This window comes from Barbus barbus (genome assembly GCF_936440315.1).
Source record: "Barbus barbus genome assembly, chromosome: 43".
In the NCBI taxonomy this organism is placed as follows: domain Eukaryota; kingdom Metazoa; phylum Chordata; class Actinopteri; order Cypriniformes; family Cyprinidae; genus Barbus; species Barbus barbus.
Window position 1 is genome coordinate 21,934,435 of NC_136721.1, and position 21,967 is coordinate 21,956,401.

Sequence of the window (21,967 nt, forward strand, 5' to 3'; positions counted from 1 at the left end):
TGGCAATAGAAAGAAGTTTGAATTTTGAGATAAAAAGTAACTTTTAATTTTTTTTTATTTCATGGTGAAAAAATCACATAAAATTGTGAGCTGAAAACTCAGAATTCAGAGGGGAAAAAGTCAGAATTGATATCTTGCAATTCTGACCTTTTTTTCAGAATTTTCTCATAGTTTATAAATCTAGACAAAGAAGTTCAAATGTGTCTTAAAGACTGTACTATAAAAACTAAAAATAGTAATAAAAGTAGATGTTCAAATTTTTAGTTGTATATTTAATTTATCGTATATATATAAACTGAAAGGCTGTCAAATTGCAGGCACCATGTGAAAATGTTCCTTATATAGTGTGACAACATGCCCCACAGTTGGGCACAAAAGAGCACCATGCATTTAATGAATCTGGTCACTTTTCCTGTGCAATAATAATTAAAAAAATGGAATAGTTTTTTTGTATCCATGACTTTGCAGTGTAAAAGTTTGAAAGTGTATTTCTGATATTAAGAATGGATATTAAAAACACAATTTTGATATACTGCAGATTATTTATTTACAGCTATTTAACCATATTTTGGCTATTATATTAATTCATATTGTGCTTTAGACACTACAGCATATCATTATGATTAATCTCAGCATTCTTTTTGTTAGAATCAGGCAGACTTATAGCGCTTTAGGAAGATAAATGCTCCATGAGATGATATTATAGTCTTTATTTTGTGGATCAGTGGGTAGCTTCAGTCCTGCAGAACATCTTCCTCTTTCCTTCTGCTCTTTCTGTGATTCCCACCTCACCGGCTCAAGCTCACCTCTGCTCAGCCATCACACAGACATCCTTTAGTTTTACACTCAACTCTTATTTATGCATCATAAATCTGACTTCCTAAATTATTATCTTTTGATCTATTCCTGAAACTGAGGCTCTAGTTTGTTTCTTGTATTCCAGGAATAGAAGAATCATCACCAATCAGTTAGACACTACAAAGCAGTGTTATTTTATTATTAATTATAGTACACTGATGTATTTTTCATATTATTATTTACAATTAGCTTTTATTTGTATATATATATTTCATACTTTTTCATATCTTTCCATTCAAACATTTCTTTTACATCTCTGTCTCTATCTGTTTTCTTTCATATCTCTTCTTTTATATATATTTCTATATCTCTTCTCCTTTTTCATTATTTTTTTTCCATTGTGTTAATAGCAACAAACATAAATAAAGACAATAAGTAATACTGATAATAAACAGTAAAGATTTGGGTATAAATGATAGAAATTAATATCATAAAATGGACCACAAACGTCGCTGGGGTATATTTGTAGCAATAGTCAAAAACACATCGTATGGGTCAAAATTATTGATTAAGTAAAGATCATGCTCCATGAAGATATTTTGTAAATTTTCTACCGTAAAGATATCAAAACTTAATTTTTGATTAGTAATATGCAACTTCATTTGGACAACTTTAAAGGTGATTTTCTCAGTATATTGACTTTTTTGTACCCTCAGATTCCAGATTTTCAAATAGTTGTATCTCGGCCAAATATTGTCCGATCATAACAAACCATACATCAATGGAAAGCTGATTTATTCAGATTTATAAATCTCAATTTTGAAAAACTGACCCTTATGACTGGTTTTGTGGTCCAGGGTCACATATGATGAATTATCAAAATTTTCTAGTTTTTTTTTTCTTTTCATTTTACTTTATTATTATTTATAGTTATTTGGTTATGTTTGTTTGCCATTTTTATAATTAATTTTGAAAATATTATTTTGGCATAATATATTTTCATTTCAGTTTGAGTTTTTATTGATTTCTTGTTTTTAATTTTATGCCTAATTTTAACTTTCAGTTAGTTGCCAATTAAGGCAATATTTTGAATTTTCACTTAGTTGAACTTTTTCATATAATGCTTAAGTTTTATTTTATTTCATGTTTATTTCAATTAACAAAAATGTTCTAAATAGTTTTAGTTAATGATAATAACCAATTCAATTATATATTCATTCACACACTGTAAAGCAGACAGTAAAATTGATAAGTTCTCTTAAATGGTTCATTCCTGAAGGGATGAATAAGTAATAAGGCTGAATGCAGATATTTATTACTGCTGTCAAATGAGTAAACGCGATTAATCGCAGCCAAAACAAAGTTTTTGTTTACATAATATATGTATATATATGTATATATAAATACACACACATACAGTATATATTTAGAAACTATTTACATGTATTTATTTATATTTATATAATTTATATTATATATAAATTAATTTAATATACAAATATAACATATTTTTCTTAAATATATACATACATGTGTGTGTATTTATATATACATAATAATTTGGATGCGATTAATCGCGATTAATAATTTGACAGCACTAATATTTATTAATTGTATTAGAGTTAAGAATAAACTTTAGCAGTTCTATTGTTGTATCGTGTGAGTGGTGTAGCAGTGTTTGTACACATGGTGGCGCTGTTTACTAGTGTGAGAATTAAGGCAGCCTGACTGTTTTCTCCCTCCAGAAAACCATTATGCTTTGATATTTTGTTGTGAGTTTGGAGTTTCTGAATGCTGTGCTGATTATTTACTCAAAACTAACTTTATCTCTCTTCAACATTTTTATTTTCATCATTTTTAGTTCAAACAGGTGACTTAGAGTAACCACAGCTATATCACATTAACTATCTATGGACATGTTTTTTTAATGTATCTATTGTTTTATCATCTAAGAAGTTTAGCATCACTGGAGTGTATCTTTGCTAAATCTGGCCTGTACAATTGGGATCTTGCATATATGTGAATCATTGTGAAGAAAATATTTGTATGCATGTGTGGGAGGAAAAGAGCTGGAGACAGAATGGGTGTGATTTTCAGATTGATTTGGCGGATGATTCAGATGTGTTTCGCTGTCATTATAATTTTTACCTGCTGTCTCTTCTCGTCTGCCTATAACACCTACACAGTCGCAGACACACTGTCTCTCGTCTGCTCGTTTCTCTCTGATCATTTTGGTGGAGTTATTTAGGGCTGAATGTGGCTTTATACTTTTGCAGCACCTGCATATTCAAGCTTTCCTGCGAATGAATGACATTTGCACTTAATTTATTAGCAAATCACAGAAACAAACACACACACATCTAGAACAACATGAGTAAACGATGAACTGATTCTTAAAGGTTTATTTTGCACCTAGTTGTGTTGTCTTAAAAGGAATAGTTCACCCAAAAATGAAAATTTGCTGAAAACGTATTCACCCTTATGCCATCCAACCTGTAGATGAATTTGTTTAATCATCAGAACAGATTTAGAGAAATTGGACATTATATCACTTGCTCACCAATGGATCCTTCGCAGTGAATGGGTGCCGTCAGAATGAGAGTCCAAACAGTTGATAAAAACATCACAATAATCCACAAGTAATCCACACCACTCCAGTCCACCAGTTACCATCTTGTGAAGTGAAAACCTACATGTTTAGTAAGAAACAAATCTATCATTAAAACATTTTAACCGTCACTTATGGTGAAAATACACATCCATAATCCATAATAATGCTTCCTCCAGTAAAAAAGTTCATCCTCTGTTGTCCTCTCACATAAACATATTTGTTTAGAACTGTTTTGGACTCTTTTTACTTGTAAAGGGTACTTGATCTGTGCAGATTTCTCTCCTGATTTCAGACTTTTTCACTGGAGAAAGTATAAGGATAGAAGACTCATATTTTGTCCAGAAGCAATGGTTTAAAGTTAGAAACTTTTAATGAGAGATTTATTTCTTACAAACTCAGCTTTTCCCTTCTCAAGATGTTAATTGATGGACTGGAGTGGTGTGGATTACTTGTGGATTATTGTGATGTTTTTATCAGCTGTTTGGACTCTCATTCTGACGGCACCCATTCACTGCAGAGGATCCGCTGATGAGCAAGTGAAGTTTTACTTTTCTCTAACTTTAATAAACAAACAAACAAACTCATCTACTTCACTGGATGGCCTGAGGGTGGGCAAATTATCAGCAAATGTTCATTTTTGAGTGAACTATTCCTTTAATGAGATTCCACGAGAGATTCAACAAAGAATGCAAATTGTCCATCCAGCCCTTGTCTCTCATACGTTATCTGAATGTCAATAAGTGAAAAGAATGAGGAAGGAAGAGAGACATTTTAAGCAGAGAGATGAAGGTGATGAGTATTTAAATGAACGTGTTAGTATTCAAGTGAGGTGTAAGAGTGAGAGAAAATCTAGGAAATTGCACAGGAGCATCATTACCAATGATTTAGTGATGATAGGAAAAGAGTGGAAAGTGAAAGATCGAGAGGGAGACAAAATAAGTGTCAGATGAATGAAATCAGATATGTGTTGCTAAACAAGTTTGCTTCCCTATGGTTTGAGCTGCCAATTTCCTCCAATGAAATATGACCCAAAGTTTTCAATGGCAGCAGATTTATCTATCTGATAATTGTCTTTAGATTATGGATGTTTTTGGAGTGATTTATTGCAGGCAGAAGGTCCCTGTAAACCCGGTTACAAGGGCACCTTTAACTCAGCAGAGATTTTGTTAATATGCCTTTTGAATAAATTAATCTATGTGTGTGTTTGACCCTGCAGTAGGGCACATGGGACACACATACACACACACACACGGGCAGCTTAATCAAAGCCAACCTTGTAACGATGTTTGTCTTTGGCCCCCAAAGTTTGTTTTATTCAGACCAACTTCGAAATACAAACACAGAAATTTTACTTTGTCTCCTTGAACAGACTTTGTTCTCACCTGAATATACTGTACACTCCCAAAAAATATGTGGATGTCTGTTTTAGCACAGTACAGTTTACTATTTTTTGTTGTTGGCCATAGCTCAGAGGCTCCCAAAGTAAAAAAAAAACTAAACAAAACATCTTTTTAGTCCCCAGAGAAATCGAGGAGTAAATCGGCTGCTAGCCAATGATCTCTCATGAGAAATTTGTGCTGTTGGTTTATAAGTATTTTGATTTATACACTTAATAATACAGGGTTTCATTTATTAACATTATTTAATGCATTAGGTATCATGAAATAATGAACTGTAGATTTACACCATTTATTTTCTAGGTTAGTGTCTAGAACGTTCATTTCTCCATATGCTAATACATTTTTCAATATTAAAGTTGTATAATAGGTTCATGTTTAATGAACAAACATGAATTAGCAATGAGCAGAAGTATATTTATGACTTAACATTAACCTAGATTAATAAACACTGTAAAATGTATTTAGTGTTAGTTCATCATGCATGTTAATGATGTTCATTTTATTTTAATATAAATATTTGGATTTAGTAAAAAAAACAAAAACAACAAAAAACATGCCAAGTGTTTAAAATATGGGTGTTTCAGTGAAATTAAATATTAATATCTATATAAAATATGCACAAATGTTTTAAAATAGATTTAAATAAATTTCAAATATTTTTATGCTTGGTTTTAGGGACACGTTTATTTGGTAAAACTTTACAATACGGTTTAGTTAGTTAAAATTGGTTACATTTTTAACATTTAAAATTGTATCTTAAGTTCAGGTTTATTGAACAAACATGAATTCACAATAAACGGTATAGTTTATTCATGGATTAACATTAACTTAGATAATAAATGCATTAAAAGTCTTGTTTATTGTTAATTTATAATACATGCTGCATTAACTAATGTTAATAAAGTTAACAGTTTTACCTAATTTAATATACATATTGGATTTATTAAACAAAGCACGCCTAGTATTTAAAACATGGGTACTGCAGTGAAACTAAATATCACTATCTATATAAAATATTAGAAAATAATTATTTTAATATATTTTTGCTTGCTTTTAAGACTTATGGCAAAGACATTTTTTAGAATATAGAAAACACATTTACAATTTATGATAAGGTTCAATTAGTTAACACGGGTTAATGCATTAACTAATATTAACTAGTGAGCAACACATTTGTTGCAGTATTTATTTTTAATGTTAGTTAATATAAATATGATTCTTCATTGTTAGTTCATGTTGGTCCATTAAATATTATAACAGATGCAACTTTGCATTTTAATAATGCATTGGTAAATGTTGAAATTAGCACTGACTGAGATTAGTAGATCATTTCATATATTTCTAGTGCATGTTAACTCATTTTAGCAAATGGAATCATATTGTAAAGTGATACTCATCTATTTTCAGTGTCAAAACAATAACTTTATTTAAAAAAACTTGCAGTTACTCTGCAGTGGCCCACATCTATGGCAAAGGGCAGTAGCTATATTGATTTTTTTCCTTAACAAAAGTACAGTTCAGTAACATTTTCTGTTGTTCGGTCTCAGATCACAGAATAAACCTCGCACACCCTGCAGGGAACTGTGGGTAAAGTGTTTTTGATGAGGATGGTCATTGCTGAGGCGCAGCAGGACGGAGGTTAGCAAGCATATCTCTGAGACAGATATCAGGCCATTACACTTGAATTTCTGCAGGAGGGATTTTAGATATCCTGCTCCGTCAATGTGCCATAGAAACGATTCAGCTATTATTTTTAGTGTCTGTTACACATCGATGAAGAACACTTGGTTAGCGCTGAGAAGTACGAATCATGTTAGTGAGTTGGTTTGTTTGGACAGTTTGTTTCAATGAACTGAAAAATAGAAACAACTCACTGATTCGTTCACTCACTAATGTTCTCAGAAGCATATTTTAGTTAAGTGCTGCTGTTTGTTTCTTGTGAAGCTGGTTTAGGTCACTGCATCTTACAATGTAATGCAATGTTCTCTGGTTGACCTTCCATTTTCAATGTGATGATATGGAAGTATCAACTGTTTTATTCTCTACACGCTAAAAAAAAATGGTGCTATATAGCACTAAAAGTGGTTCTTGGCTCGTAATCATATGGGAACCACTTTTGGTGCTAGATAGCACCATATATTTAAAGGTGCTATACAGCAACTTTGTCAAATGGTGCTATATAGAACCATAAGAGGTGTCATATTGCATTGTATTTCTTCAAAATGAATGTATTGCATATGTATTTCTTCAAAAGAAAATGGTGCTAAACAGCATCAGCAGTGGTTCTTTGGCTCGTAAAGAACCTTTAAAGGAGCTTAACAGGTTCTTTATGGCAGTGGTGCAATATAGCACCTTAATCACCCCAAAGAACCACTGAAGAACCGCTGAAGAACCATACAGGAGCTTAACAGGTTCTGTATATAGCGATGCTATATAGCCCCTCAGTCATGCCAAAGAACCAGTGAAGAACCACTGAAGAACCATACAGGAGCTTAACAGGTTCTGTATATAGCGATGCTATATAGCCCCTCAGTCATGCCAAAGAACCAGTGAAGAACCACTGAAGAACCATACAGGAGCTTAACAGGTTCTGTATATGGTAGCGATGCTATATAGCCCCTCAGTCATGCCAAAGAACCAGTGAAGAACCACTGAAGTCCCAAGATTTGGTATACAGCACTAAAAGTGGTTCTCCTATGATTAATATTAGAATATTAGAATGATTAATGGAGGCACGTGACACTGAAGACTGGAGTAATGATGCTGAAAATTCAGCTTTGAATCACAGGAATAAATTATACTTTTTAATATTGTCAAATAGAAAACAGTTATTTGAAATTGTAATAATATTTCACATTATTACTCTTTTTTTAACTGTATTTTTATTAAAAAAATGAGCATAAGAGGCTTTTTCAAAAACAAACCTTTGAATGTTACTCTCAGAAATAAGGATATGCTAAAATGAAATACAGTATTTTACATGTATAACCTATTTTTTGTTAAAATGCTGCTAGATCAATTACATAATAAGCCAAAAATTAGATGCTAACATTAGTTGATATTACTTCTGGTTCATTTATCACACTGGAAATGGAAGGTCAAGACAGGTGCATTGTGGGAGACAGTATACCATGCAGTGTGTTCTGCTGTATATTGCACATTTTAATAAATATAATAGGTTTTCATTCAGGTATTATTATGTGCATACAGAAAATTCACATACTATGCACAGCAGTCATATAGAATATCGAAAAAATTGTATTCGCCAACAGGGGGCACTGTTCTCCTTTCTTTGTCTTGCATGGCGCTGAATAGGAAGTCATTTACACATTAAAATCACTTTTCAGGTGCAGGACAGAACAAGCCTCTTTTGTTTCGCTTATTACATTTAGCATTAAATTCACGATTACATATAAAATTCCACATTACGGGGAATCAGTATAAGGTTTTATGGTCTTATCCACACGCAGACCCCTGAAGGGCAGGAAATTGAATCAATAACAAAAGTAGGAAAGACAAGTGGCTAGTGAGCATCTTAAAGCAATAGAGCCATTATCAGGCTCTCACATGTAAAGATAGTGATGTTCCCGGGATTATAATTGTTTAATGAGCAGTTTGCTCCTTCTCTTAGTTGAATTGATTCAGTTTTAAAGCAGCAGTTCATCCAAAAATGAAAATTTGCTGAAAATGTACTCATCCTCAGGGCATCTTAGATGCGAATAAGTTTGTTTTTACATTAGATTTGTAAAAATGTAGCATTACATCACTTGCTCATCAGTGGATCCTCTGCAGTGAATGGGGGCCGTCAGAATGAGAGTCCAAACAGCTGATTAAAACATCACAATAATCCACACCACTCCATTCCATCAATTAATGTCTTGTAAAGTGAAAACCTGCATGTTTGTAAGAAACAAATTTATCATTAAGATGTTTTTAACGTCAAAACGTTGCTTCTGGCCAAAATATGAGTCTCTATCCATAATATTGCTTTCTCCAGTGAAAAAAAATCTCATCTTGTGCACAGGTCAAGCACCATTTACAAGCAAAAAACAACAGTCCAAAACAGTTAAATACAAATATGTGGGTGGATTTTGATGTGAGAGACGAGCGGAAAGACTTTTTCACTGGAGGAAATGTAACTATGAATTATAGACTCAAATTTTGGACAGAAGCGACGGTTTGAAGTTAAAATGTCTTAATGACTAATTAGTTTCTTACAAACACACAACTTTCCACTTCACAAGATGGTAATCAATGGACTGGAGTGGTGTGGGTTACTTGTGGATTATTGTGATGTTTTTATCAGCTGTTTGGACTCTCATTCTGACGGCACCCATTCACTGCAGAGGATCCATTGGTGAGCAAGTGATGTTATGCTAAATTTCTGCAGATTTGATGAAGAAACATCTACATCTTGAATGGCCTGAGGGTGAGGACATTTTCAGCTAATTTTAATTTATGGGAATGAATGTGGGAGTTCCTGAGGTGGATAAAATCAAACTCACGAAGGACTGCATCCCAATAGACACTGCACCTGTGGGATCTCATGAACAGCTGTGTGTGTGTGTGTGCGAAGTAACAGGATGAAAAGGATAAATCGGTTATAAAGAATTATATTGTTCCTCCAGCCATCGGAAAAGACCACTGGAACCAGCTGAGCCCATTCAACCTGACTTGCTGCAGTTTGGAACTGAACTGCTGGTTTGTTTGGCCAGAGGAGAATTGGCCCCCTGACTGAGCCTGGTTTCTCTTCTCTATTCTGTCACCGATGGAGTTTTGGTTCCTTGCCGCTGTCGCCTCTGGCTTGCTTAGTTGGGGACGCTTCATTCCAGCGATATCGCCGACCTTATTGCAAAGACACTATTCAAACTTATTGACACTTTATTTTCCTTTTTTGATATTGTGCAGTGCTTTGACACAATTTGCATTGTAAAAAGCGCTATATAAGTAAGGTGACTTGACTTGACTTGACTCTTCAGTTACTTCTATATGTTCTATATGCTAGTTTTTGCTGAATATGCCATATTAGTGTCTATGACTACGGGAAGAGTCATGTGATAATGTGTGTGTTGCTGTGGAGTGATTAATGTTGTGACAGTAAAAGCAGTACTTAGCGGGAATCTAAATCACCTCGTGTGGGAACATTTGTGTGTGTGTGCGTGCACGCTTAATGATATTTGTCAGTATCTAATATCATCTTACTTTACTGTTTCTGCCCCATAGCACAGACACTGAGCGAGAGAGGAGATTAAAGTAAATGTGTTCATATCAGAGAGTTCATCAATTCAAAGGTGGAAATTATATAGAGGAAGTTCATTCAGAGGGCAACATCAATCCTCTGCTGTAAAGGAACTTTAGCAAGGATCTATATGTGTACTCACTTCCTGTTTGAAACTTACAAATCCTTATGCATAGTGACGAGTTTTGCATGGGCAACAACACTGATGTTTTCATCAAAAATGACTTTTTACTGCTGTAGTGAATCTAATGTTGTCCAAATAATTTAAGTTTGTTGTTGACACAAACATCTCTGTGGAGTTTCCCACTGGGAATAAAGGAAAATACACTTCCTTTCCCCAAGTTGATTTTCTTTTTCACACAATGTCCTTCAAGGGAAACATTCCCCCCTAAAGTTGTGTGAATAATTTATCAGCAGGTTCTCAAACAGCAGGACTGGGAAACAATTAAACCGGGTGAAAAGACACATACAGGCAACCTTACAGCAGCTTTTGAGTCCGTTTACATAATTCAAACATTAAAAAACAGCATTCATAACACATTTAACTTTGGTATTGTAAGGTATTTCTGAGGGAAACAGAATATTCCTTGAGAAATAATGTAGGACAGGACTTTCATTTGTACATTAGTATTTGATTAAGTTAAACATGTTAGGGAGTGATATTGATTAATATTATTAAATATATTATATATGTATGTATGTATAAATAGGATCTAGTCTGATTTAATGTTGACTACAAGAACATGAATGTCTATGTTTTGCTTTATATGTGTTTTATTGATTACATTTAGCTTGGTCACTGTATATTTATAAACATTCTGTTACTAGAACCTCGACAAGTGTTAGAAAATCAGTGAAAGAATCGGTGAGTGTTATAATAACACATGATCGTTATAAGGCCTCTCAGAATGGAAGTGAATTGAATTAAACGGTGTTGGCTATAGTGCCTGCTGTGAGGATATATTTGGGAGTGCTCGAGCTGTGAGATGCGAGTTTAAACGTGGCATCGGCCTTGAAAGTGCTCAGCAAAAAAACACAATTCAATTAGCCAACATTTAACTGCCATGATCAGACACACAATACTCGTAAAGTGGCTGAAGAATCAATCTGTCTCTGGCGCTCTGGTTGCTAGGAGATAGTAAAGAGCAGGTGCATACGGCTATATGAAGGCTCTTGACTTGAAGATGAGATCATCGTCTCCTGCTCTCGTGCTGTCAGAAATCTAAAGGTAAACCGCTGTGTGGTGCTGCATTGATGATTTCATGTCAGGATACTATTGGCATCGTCTTGCAGGAAGCCCAAGGTTTAGAAAACATTGAAAGGTCATAAAAATCTGAAGATACGAGGTGTACAAAATGACAGGAAAAGCTGATTTAATGCTCATAAACATGCAAGAATTGCACTGAAAATCTGCAATCCAAAATCTAACTTAAACCTGGAAATTATGTTTTAGGATTCATTATAATTCAAAACAAAACAAAATAATCTTTGAGATTCTGTACTGTTTAGATTTCCAATCAAATTGAACCCTTTTACTGTGCTCAAAGTCCTTTACCTAATTTGGTGTTTCTGGTTAAAAATGGCTTGTAAATCTCTCATTATGCTATATTATCACCAAACCTTGGACCTTTTTTTGTTATCTTTTTTTTATATTTTTTTTATTAACAATTGATAGGCCTTATCTGTGATTGTGCAACTCATTTTTTGATTGAAAAAAAGTGGATAATTTTCGTTATATACAATAAAAACCGAGGCTCTGATAAGGCCTACACGATCATTCATTCATATGCTAAATGAAAGACAACAAGATGATAAAGATATTGAATTTTTGGTAATAACATAACATAACAAGTAATTGGCAAGCAATGTAGTTTTTGTAGCCTAGACTGTAAAAAAATATTTTTCAAGGTTGCAAATAAAAGATTATTAGAGTATGTTTTACAAGAAAATATAATTTTAGTCCTCCTTCAATTTCTGAGTGTAAATTCTTTCTGCACTATTTTTTTTCAGTGTAGTAATTTTTGATCACAGGTGTAACAAGGTGAGAGAAAAAAAAACTCCCCAAAAAGTAAAAAAAAAAATTAGCGAAAAAATATATAAATAAATAATATAAAAAATAAATAAATAGACTCAATTTGGATATGGAATTTGGATAAAGACTATAAATTAATGGAGGTGTAACAAGGTGAAAAGAAATTATAATAATAATAATTTAGGACATAGTTATACTTTGTGTAAGCAAATTTGTAAGTCAAATTCGGTAACGTTGATTTGAAAGACTATAAATTATTGTAGATGTAACAAGGTGAGGAAACAAATTCCCCAAAAAGTACAAACAAAATTATCAAAGGAATAATAATAATAATAAAAAAGAAAGAAAGAAAGAAAGAAAGATAGAAAGAAAGAGAAAATTATAATGATAATAATAATTTGGGACATTTATAAGTCAAATGCGGTAACATTAACGGGACAGTTCACCCAAAAATGAAAATTCTGTCAATAATTACTCACCCTCATGTCGTTCCAAATGCGCAAGACCTTCATTCATCTTCAGAACTCAAATTAAGATAAACATTTTTCAAATTTTTGATGAAATCTGAGAGCTTTCTGACCCTCCATAGACAGCAATGCAACTGACATGTTCAAGGCCCAGAAAGGTAGTAAGGACATTGTTAAAATAGTTCATGTGACATCAGTGGTTCAACCGTAATTTTATGAAGCTATGAAAATGCAAAACAAAAATAACGACTTTACTGAACAATTTGTCAGTCTTTGCCATGCATTCAGGGTGCGCAAATGTGGGAGGAGCCAGATAATGGAGGAATGTGCTGCAGGTTATTACTGAGAGGCTGTCAGTTGAGTGGAGGACAAAGAATAATTGATTGCTGGGGTGAGTTTGATGTGTGGAAATGTTGTGTTCCAGAGGGAGTGTGATTTCTGTGAAAATTGTGAGTCTTATTTTATCTGCTTGGATAAAAAGTTAAAGCAGGTGGGGAAATCTCTTCCAGTTGTTTTTGAGGTTTTTGTTGTTGTTTTGGGAATTTAGTGGGGCGGTGCTTGAAGGAAGTCTCAGATCTGTTTGAGCTTTTTCTGAAGGGGTATTTCCTCTACTTTCTCTCCACCTGAGAATACAAAGCTGTTTAAAGCCACAGTCATGCTATCAGATGTTAGAACCACGGTACAAAATGAGATATACATACTGTGGTACTTAAAGATTATCATATCATGCTTTATTTTGTTCTTCAAGGTATGGAATAATACCGTAATACTTTTTAAACGGTGAATTGTTTTTTTATGGTTAAAAACCCAATGTTTTCTATATTGATATTAATAAATGTTTATTATGCAGCAAATCAGCATATTAAAATGATTTCTGGAGGATCAAGTGGCACTGGAGTAATGATGCTGAAAATTCAGCTTTGCATCACAGAAATAAAATACATTTTATAATATATTTAAATAGAAAGCAGTTATTTTAAATTATAATAATATTTCACAATATTGCTGTTTTTACTGTATTTTTGAACAAATCAATTCTTGATCAAAAGATCTTGCTGAACTAACTGAAAACAGGAAACAAATGAGACTCGCTACAGCTTTCTCTTATAGACTAGTTTGAGAGATTTTAAAAGACATATACTGTAACAGATGATAGATAACCACAAGCCCACCCAGCCATTGATGGGCTTCCTGTTTATCAAAATGGTGTCTTGACCACTTCCTGGCAAAGTACCTTGTGAGAAGATGCCCTGTGTTATCAAACAGATGAAGCTGAGGTATAATCTTTAACATAATTTAGAGCTCATAATGAGCTCAGATCTGGAAGGTCTTGTGGAATGAGTGTCAGTTTGAGGAAAAAGTATTGGAATGAATTTCAATACATGCACAAATGTATAAAGTTGTAATATAATCTTGAATTTGCTGAATTTGTTGTTTAAATCCTGTCTGCAGTTTCAATTGTTCACAGCATCTCAATCTCAGTGGCTAATGACTAGCTTGTGTCGTTCAAGTTATCATTGCATCTGCTGTTCTATTTAAGCAGTACAGCAGCGGAAAACAATCATTGTGCATCACAGGTGCCTCAGCGCAGACAGCAGTGCTGAAGGGCCCAAACCAAAGCAACCGCTGCAGCTGACTTCACTCAGGAGAGCATAATGTATTTAATGAAGTGCCCAGCATGCATTTAGCCATTCTGGAGGTCAACGTTAAGAATGTCAAGTAGTTAAATTGATATGTTGACCTTTACAGTGAACACTAAAATGTCATCATTGCATTAGCAAACTACCTTTGCATCCATTTAGTGTGTCATTATTATTTTGCATTGTGTTTAATTGCATTGTAAAGTACTGCAAAATAAATTTTATCAACATCAGAATGAATGTAAAATGTTGCCATATGTTTAATTTAGTAAATCCAATCAAACCAAACTAGTCATGTATTGAGTTACACAGAAAGTCATTGTAAGTGTTGGGTAAAGTTAGATCCGTTATGATAATATTGAGAAGAATGAAAGGTGTTGTTGGTTAACTATGATCTGCCACACTTGCACACTTCACACCTTGACCAGAAAACAGACGTGAAAGAGAGGGGGGAGATGAAGCTTTGGCCACACTGACACTCGAGGAAGTAATGACTGATGGTGTGTTTTAATGTGAGCGAGTGTGACAGCGCTAATGTTTTGTTAGTTTGGATTTGTGATTAAACGCTTCGAAATGAAGTTCTCCTGCCCTCTGATCTGTGGCCTCATTTTGTCCTGCATTTGCTTCAGAGGTAAGAGCCCCATCTGGCCTAAACACCTATTATTTAATGTGTCTTATCTGTTTTATGTATTACATTAGGGTGTGTTTTGCTGCAGTGTTTATAGCATTATTTTGGTATGTTATGCTGTTGGCGTTTTGACTTTTTTTTAATCTGTCAATATATGTTTACCATCCATAATTCATGCAAAAGCTATTTTTTTAATAAACTTTATTACATATTGCCTTCTATTTTATGATAGTTTTTAAATGACAGATCATATCAGAAGTTAAAGTATTGGTATGTCAACATTATATCAATGATGCATTGTACAAAAACGTAGATTTTTTTTCTATGATTTGTGTTTGCATTGATCGTAAAAAAAAAAAATAGATTTCCATCATCCCATCTTCTCTAAATATGGAGGACCAGGAAAAACCATACAGAATTTTTCTTTTTGTCCTTTTTTATCATAAGTGTGTTATGTGGCCTTATAGACTTTACATTGCCTGTCCAAAAATAGTTGCATTCTTTAGCTTTGATTAGAGTGTGCATTCGCTGTGGCATATTGTTTCGACAACCTCATGCAACACCACAGCATTTATTTCCATCATGAATTGCATTCATTTTAGGCTTATTTAAATCCAAACGGTGACTTGTTTTTGCCCAGGCAGTGTATGTTATATACTGCTAATATGAGGAAGATGTTGATGTTTTTGTTTTAGAATTTACAGTAGCTGTTATGTTTTTTAAATAATGAACTAGGACTCCTTTATAGAACATAATTACATTATATGCTTCAATCACACCTCTTATTCACTTTTCATTTAATACTAAAACAAATTGTATTGTACTGTATGCTTCTGTAGATGTTTCTACAGCCCAAAATATTTCTAAATATCAAATGTACAGTATATTGCCAGAAATATTGATCAACACAAAATTTATCTCCTCATTTGTCAGCTACTTTGGATGAAGGTGTCTAATAACAAATGCATATGTTAATGGTTTGTTTATCATTTTTCAGTCACAGACTCACATGAGCATGAGTTGTTTGTGAATCAGAGTCCAGCCAGGCTCACTGTGAAAGAGGGAGATTCTGCTCAAATCAGCTGCTGCTGGAATGAAATCAAATATAAAGTTAAAGTTACCTGGCGCATAAATGAGACAAAACTTTCAGATGTAAATCAGGAACTCCATGAACATAGAACACATAACTGTTCAATGCTCAACTTCACAAACATACTTAAAAACGCTACAGGTCATTATGTTTGTGAAGTGACTCAAGACATACCATTCCTGATTCAGCAGATAGGATCTGGAACAGCTCTATCTGTCAATGACAGTCAAATAGAAACGACAACGACTGGTAAGTTATTAAAAGACTAAAAGAGTGCCTTTATTCATTTTCATTCAGATCACCAGGGGCCAGAATAATTTTGATTACGTTTTTTGAACAACCGGCCCCTGCTGCTGGAATAAAACCAGTCTGGAAATCTTGTCCCAGAAAGAATTTCAGCACAAATGTGCCTTTTACAGGCATCACCGATGCTGAACTGATTTATATTAAATAAAACTTATGTAGGTGATTTCTTTTCAGGAAATATCATTCCTGCTTGAATATGTGGAAATAAAAACATGTTTATTCATTCAACAACTGAGACTGTATCACACAAATTCCAACCAATTAACACGGGAGATAATTTAAGCAATTTTAGATTTAAGGACTGTTGCATAAAAAAAAAAAAATCCAATTCTTCTGCTGTTTTACAGTCATTGTTCACACACTTTTTAACCCATGAGTACTTATAACATGTTACTGAATGTATTTTTGGTTAATTATTATCTGTGTCATGGATCATGTTTCTCAGTGGTGTCCGGTCACTCTTTGTTGTCTCTGTCTAATAAAAGTAAATAAATAATATATTCAGAATATTTTAAATGTGTAATAGTTTCTTAAATCAGCAGGCTATTTGTCAAGTGTCAGAATTAATTATCATCATTAATATTTCTCATTAAAGTAAAGCCAGATGTTCTTGATAATCCTAAAAGAAATCCAGAAGATGAGAAGCATAATTATTTGGATCCTAAAGGTAAGATGTTATATGAATATTGATGCTTAGATGTAAAAGTTCAACATACAGTAATTAGGTACAAATGAAAGGTACCTTTTCAAAAGATACACCTTTGTACCTTATTTACCTCTAAAGGGTGAAAATGATTGCCTTAAGGTACATATTAGTATACCTAAATGGTACATATTAATACTTTTTTAAAAGGTACCACCCCAGTGACAGCGTTTGTACCTTTTTTCTGATAGTGTACAACATGGATTTTTTTAAATGAGTGTTTTTGGCTAGTCTAACTTAGGTTTTCCCCTTTTTTTTTGTTTTGTAGAATTCCCTCATATGCTCTCTAAAAAGTAGGATGTTCCACAAACAAACTACAAAGCTGTTTGGTTAGGTTTTATTGCTGTAAAAAATCTTGAAAGATCAATTGTTTTTCACAGGTAGTTCGCGCAAGGTTGTGATCATTTATATTTTCAGAAGTCTGCCCTTCATCTGTCTGTTGGTGGCGTTCTTTTACCTAAACAGGGATGACAACCGAGTCACAACATCAAGACCAGGTACAGTTCAACATATCCAACACAAACTTCACAACATCATTTAGTTGTTTGTTTAGCCTCTAACCAAACAGCGCTGTGATGAAGAATTTGATTCAAACTTGAAAATAATACAAAAATATATACGAGAACTGATAACTGTGCAAGACTGTATGCTTAACATCTTTCATGAGACCAGTATCACATGTATCCTAAAAAGATAGAAATCCAAGATTCCAGAATGCATTGCTACAATGATTAAAAAATTCCAAGATACACAAAAAATAATAAAAAAGCTATCAATAAAAAAAAATCTTATCTTGAAAGGTTTAGACTTATACAGTGTAATTACAAATACATTTAATTACGGAGATCTTTCCTAAACATTTGACAGAATATTCAGATTTTTAAACCGCAGCAGTGATGTATGAACTTGTGGTCAGAGGTTCATTTGAATACAGTCAGTGTCTAACAACATCTCAGACAGTTTGTTTTCATGCATGAGCACCAATAGACTACTTTTGTCTCTGTTATGACAAAGTGCGGTAAGCAAAGTTGAATAATACTTTTGTACCACAGTTGAAGTAGTTCAAAGAATAGTTCACCCAAAAATGAAAATTTCTTGATACTTTACTCACCCTCATCCAGGATTCAGATGAGCTTGTTTCTTCATCAGATTTGGAAAAATGGATTGGATCACTTGCTCACCAATGGATCCTCTGCAGTGAACGGGTGCCGTCAGAATAAGAGTCCAAACAGATGATAAAAAAATCACAATAATCCACAAGTAATCCACACCACTCCACTCCATCAATTAATGTCTTATGAAGCGAAATATTGTGGGTTTGCAAGAAACAAATGCATCATTAAGGTGCTTGAACTTTAAACCATCGCTTTTAGCAAAAATGGCGATTCATAATCCATAATAATGCTTCCACCAGTGAAAAAGTCCATATCCTGTTGTCAAAGTCCACCCACATATTGTTTAAAACTGTTTTAGACTGCATATTTCTCTCCTGAGAAACTGGAGATATTATGGAAAGAAGTAAACAAAAAAATCTTTGTCTTGATGGATTTTTTATTTTTTACAAACACAAAGCTTTTTGCTTCACAAGATGTTAACTGATGGACTGGAGTGATTTGGATTACTTGCAGATTACTGAGGTGTTTTTATCAAATAGTTGGACTCTCATTCTGACGGCACCCATTCACTGCAGAGGATCCATTGGTGAGCAAGTGATGTAATCACTATATAGGATGGCCTGGGGGAGAGTACATTTTCAGCAAATTTTCATTTTTGGGTGACTGCTCCTTTAAAGTAAAAGTTTAGATGTTAGTGGGGTCTTACGGCTTTTTATGTTTATTTATTATTTTATTTTATTCCATGGTCTGTCTGAATACTCGATTCTGATTGGCTGGCAGGTGTTGATTAAATTCGTTTAACTGCACAGGTAGTTCCAGGTCAGTTTAATCACTGTTCCATATTAATGCGCTGCTTTAATTGATGCACACCAGAGCCGTTGAGAAATAGCTTAAGGAACATTAATACATTTTAGAGAGCTATAAAGACCTCATTTCTAATAGGTACAAGAAATGAATGGTCAGTTCTTATAGAGGATATGCCATACTATATGTACACCTCATATGAAACCATTTGACTGCAGCGTTTTTGAGCGTGCTAGGGGTGTGCGATACTGCAAATTTTGGTATCGATCCGATACAGAGTAAATACAGGGACAGTATTGCCGATACCAATACGATACCGATACTTGTCATTTAAAAAGAAAACATACATTTAAAAGACCAACAACAATTAAAAAAATAACAATACTAATGTTGATATGACTATTATATTCATGATACTATCAATATTAGGATCGATACGCCCACCCCTGTGTGCATTAAATGTAGTCCATTTCTGCTATAAATATTACGCCAAATAGAAACAGAAAATCGTGCTATAGCCTACGCACTTTCATGAGATCGTGTTAGACAACACTTAACTATTTTACAAATGGGAATAGGCTACAATGAATTCATAATGTTTTACATTCAAGCTACATTAACCCTTAAAATGTATAGTAAAAAGTTCTTTAAAAGTATCTGGAATGCAATAAAGTAATTTTAAAGCTGTTTTTAAAGCATTTGCTGCATGGATTAAAAAGATAGGCCAATAAATAATTCACATAGGCCTATCAGTCAAACAAAATTGCGTCGCAGCAAATCCTTTACATTTCAAGGACAAAGATTTACTTTTTTTTTTTTTTTTTAAATGTATTATTGAATAACATTATAAAATAAAACGCAAATTATAATCAGGCCTGTTTTAGTCTTTTCCTTATTTTTATATTTTAGACAGTGAAGGGAAAAAAATGACTCGAGCAGAGAGAAATATATGCATCTTAACGGATTACATAGGCGAATGAAGAGTTTTTGCTTTGCTTTGAATTATTTCGTTTTAAAGTAGTAATTTAAAGCTTTCTATAGATATATTTATCATATCTGTGAGCCAGTTTCGAGTTGCCGAGTTTCGGTTCATCATCTCTGTTTTCCTATTTTATAAAAGCACAATGTTGATATTGTGAATGCACACAAATAAAAGTAGACCCTTTACAGTTCCAAATGATATATTACTCTTACCTTTATGAGCAAAAATCACATGGCGAATACAAGTGACCCCGCTGGAGCCTCCGTGTCCTAAAGCTTCCACTCTCCACACAAACTGTTGGATATGCATCTAACAGCGCACATTTATATAGGTTAAACATTTAAACTAACACTGTGAAATGCTTGAACTGTTTTATAGGCCTATTGATTTTATTTTAGTCAAGTCATGATGATTTGATAAGGTTAAATTAATCAAATAGCTTTGCTTAAAAAAAAAAAAAAAAAAAAAAAGTTTAAAACAAAAAATGCTCCCAAGGTTTTTCTAAATTAACTTTATGGAAAAAAAAATATCCGAAACATAGCCTAATCACTTTTCCATTACATACAAAACGGAACTATTTTAATAGGCAGCTAAGCTGTTTTGGGAGAAGGGGGAGACTCATATGGCTGAGAAAAAAAAAAAAAAAAAAAGTTTTTTTTCCCCCAGTACATCCATGATATTTCCATGTTCCGCTTTTAAGCCACAACCTAGAGATCCCACAACACAAACATAAAAGCAAGCATCAGCATATGCAAGCAAGTAGCTCTGCATCAGTTTAGTAACTTTGAAAACTTTAATTGCTACAACTGTTAAATTAATGGGCAAATGGTAAATATGTTGAAGAGCACATAGAAATAGATAGCAAAATAGCCAATGTAAACTAAATGTTATAGACATCGGAGCAACCATAGAAATGTTTAAATGAATCTTTATTATAACAAACTTCTCTTAAGTTACGCAACTATTCACACTTCATTCAAAACTATTTTTTACACGTTTAAAAAGTAAACATTTTATTGTTCTCGTATAACACGTACACAATACCTCATTAACACCCCACATTTCTACAAACTTTGGTAAACAGTCCACCAGAGAGAGAGAGAGAGAGAGAGAGATTGAGAGAGAGAGAGAGAGAGAGAGATTGAGAGAGAGAGAGAGAGACTATAAGAATGCTAAAGTTTTACTCTACAGCCGATTCAATGCAAGTGACAGATACAGCAACGACTATAAATTCTCTTTTGCGACATGCTCATGCGCTTCATGTCTAACTGAAATTATGTCCCTCAAGGTAACCTTATAACTCAAAACTCAAACATAATCAAATCTCTTTTCTTAGTCAAATCCCAAATATTCAATTGTAAATATACAGTATAATATATATATATATATATATATATGTATATATTTCTTTTATTCACAACAGTTTACAGTTGCCCCGGGAAAAAAACAGGGGGTGCTGCAGCACCCTCAGCACCCCCTGTTCCCGCGCCCCTGTGGCTAGCTGTTGATTATCCCTTACTTATTTTCCATCTAAAGCAGTTAAGCATGCTGTAGAATTGGGAGAAGAACCAGATGAAGACCTGGAGGCCGGAGAGACACAGATGAATGAAAGTGAAGAGGTGAAACAGGGTAAGAAAGTTTTAGAACAGGAGAAAGAGAGGGCCAACAACGAGAAACCTGCAACAGAACAAGAAAAAAATGAAGAAACTCTGACTACTGTAGTTGTGAGCATTGAACAAGGTGCATGTCCAATGCATGACAATGAAAACAAGAATATTTCTGTTCTGAACACTGATGAAATGACATATGCTGTTGAAGAAGGGACTGTTTCTGTGCTGGGCAACTTAGTTTCAGCTTTGTGAGACACAGGAAATGGAGATATGTACTTGATGTCACTTCCTGCATGATAGCTTGTTTGCAGACTCATAATGGTTTGCAATGACTTTCACTGAATTTTGAAAGATGAAATAAAATGTCTTGTGCATGCTTGAATGTTTCTGTTTGATTGTGTGTATCGTGTGATTGTGTATATGGTTGTGTTCAGTGCCTCTGGGGTGAGAACAGTGTTGTGGTTTACTCTGGGCTTCACTGTGATAAAATTAGTTGCGTGGGGAGGGGGTGAAAATCTGAGAGTACAAGTGTCTCATGCGTG

General features: G+C 33.7%; 1 protein-coding gene across 1 annotated transcript; it reads left to right on the top strand.

Moving 5' to 3' along the window:
• The first annotated feature begins 14,656 nt into the window (after positions 1-14,656).
• LOC306862383 (uncharacterized protein) lies at positions 14,657-21,805 on the top strand. Its single transcript, XM_079405170.1, has 5 exons — positions 14,657-14,818; positions 15,813-16,154; positions 16,807-16,878; positions 17,295-17,411; positions 21,352-21,805. The coding sequence occupies exons 1-5, from the start codon at positions 14,761-14,763 to the stop codon at positions 21,675-21,677; spliced, it is 915 nt and encodes a 304-aa protein (XP_079261296.1). The 5' UTR covers positions 14,657-14,760; the 3' UTR covers positions 21,678-21,805.
• Positions 21,806-21,967: the final 162 nt, after the last annotated feature.

What these genes read in the sequence shown, in the direction of transcription:
- LOC306862383 (XM_079405170.1), top strand. Translation starts at nt 14,761, where the DNA reads ATGAAGTTCTCCTGCCCTCTGATCTGTGGCCTCATTTTGTCCTGCATT. An exon ending in TAATTATTTGGATCCTAAAG is followed by an intron (nt 16,879 to 17,294) that starts GTAAGATGTTAT and finishes TGTTTTTCACAG; the next exon opens with GTAGTTCGCGCAAGGTTGTG. An exon ending in AGTCACAACATCAAGACCAG is followed by an intron (nt 17,412 to 21,351) that starts GTACAGTTCAAC and finishes TTCCATCTAAAG; the next exon opens with CAGTTAAGCATGCTGTAGAA.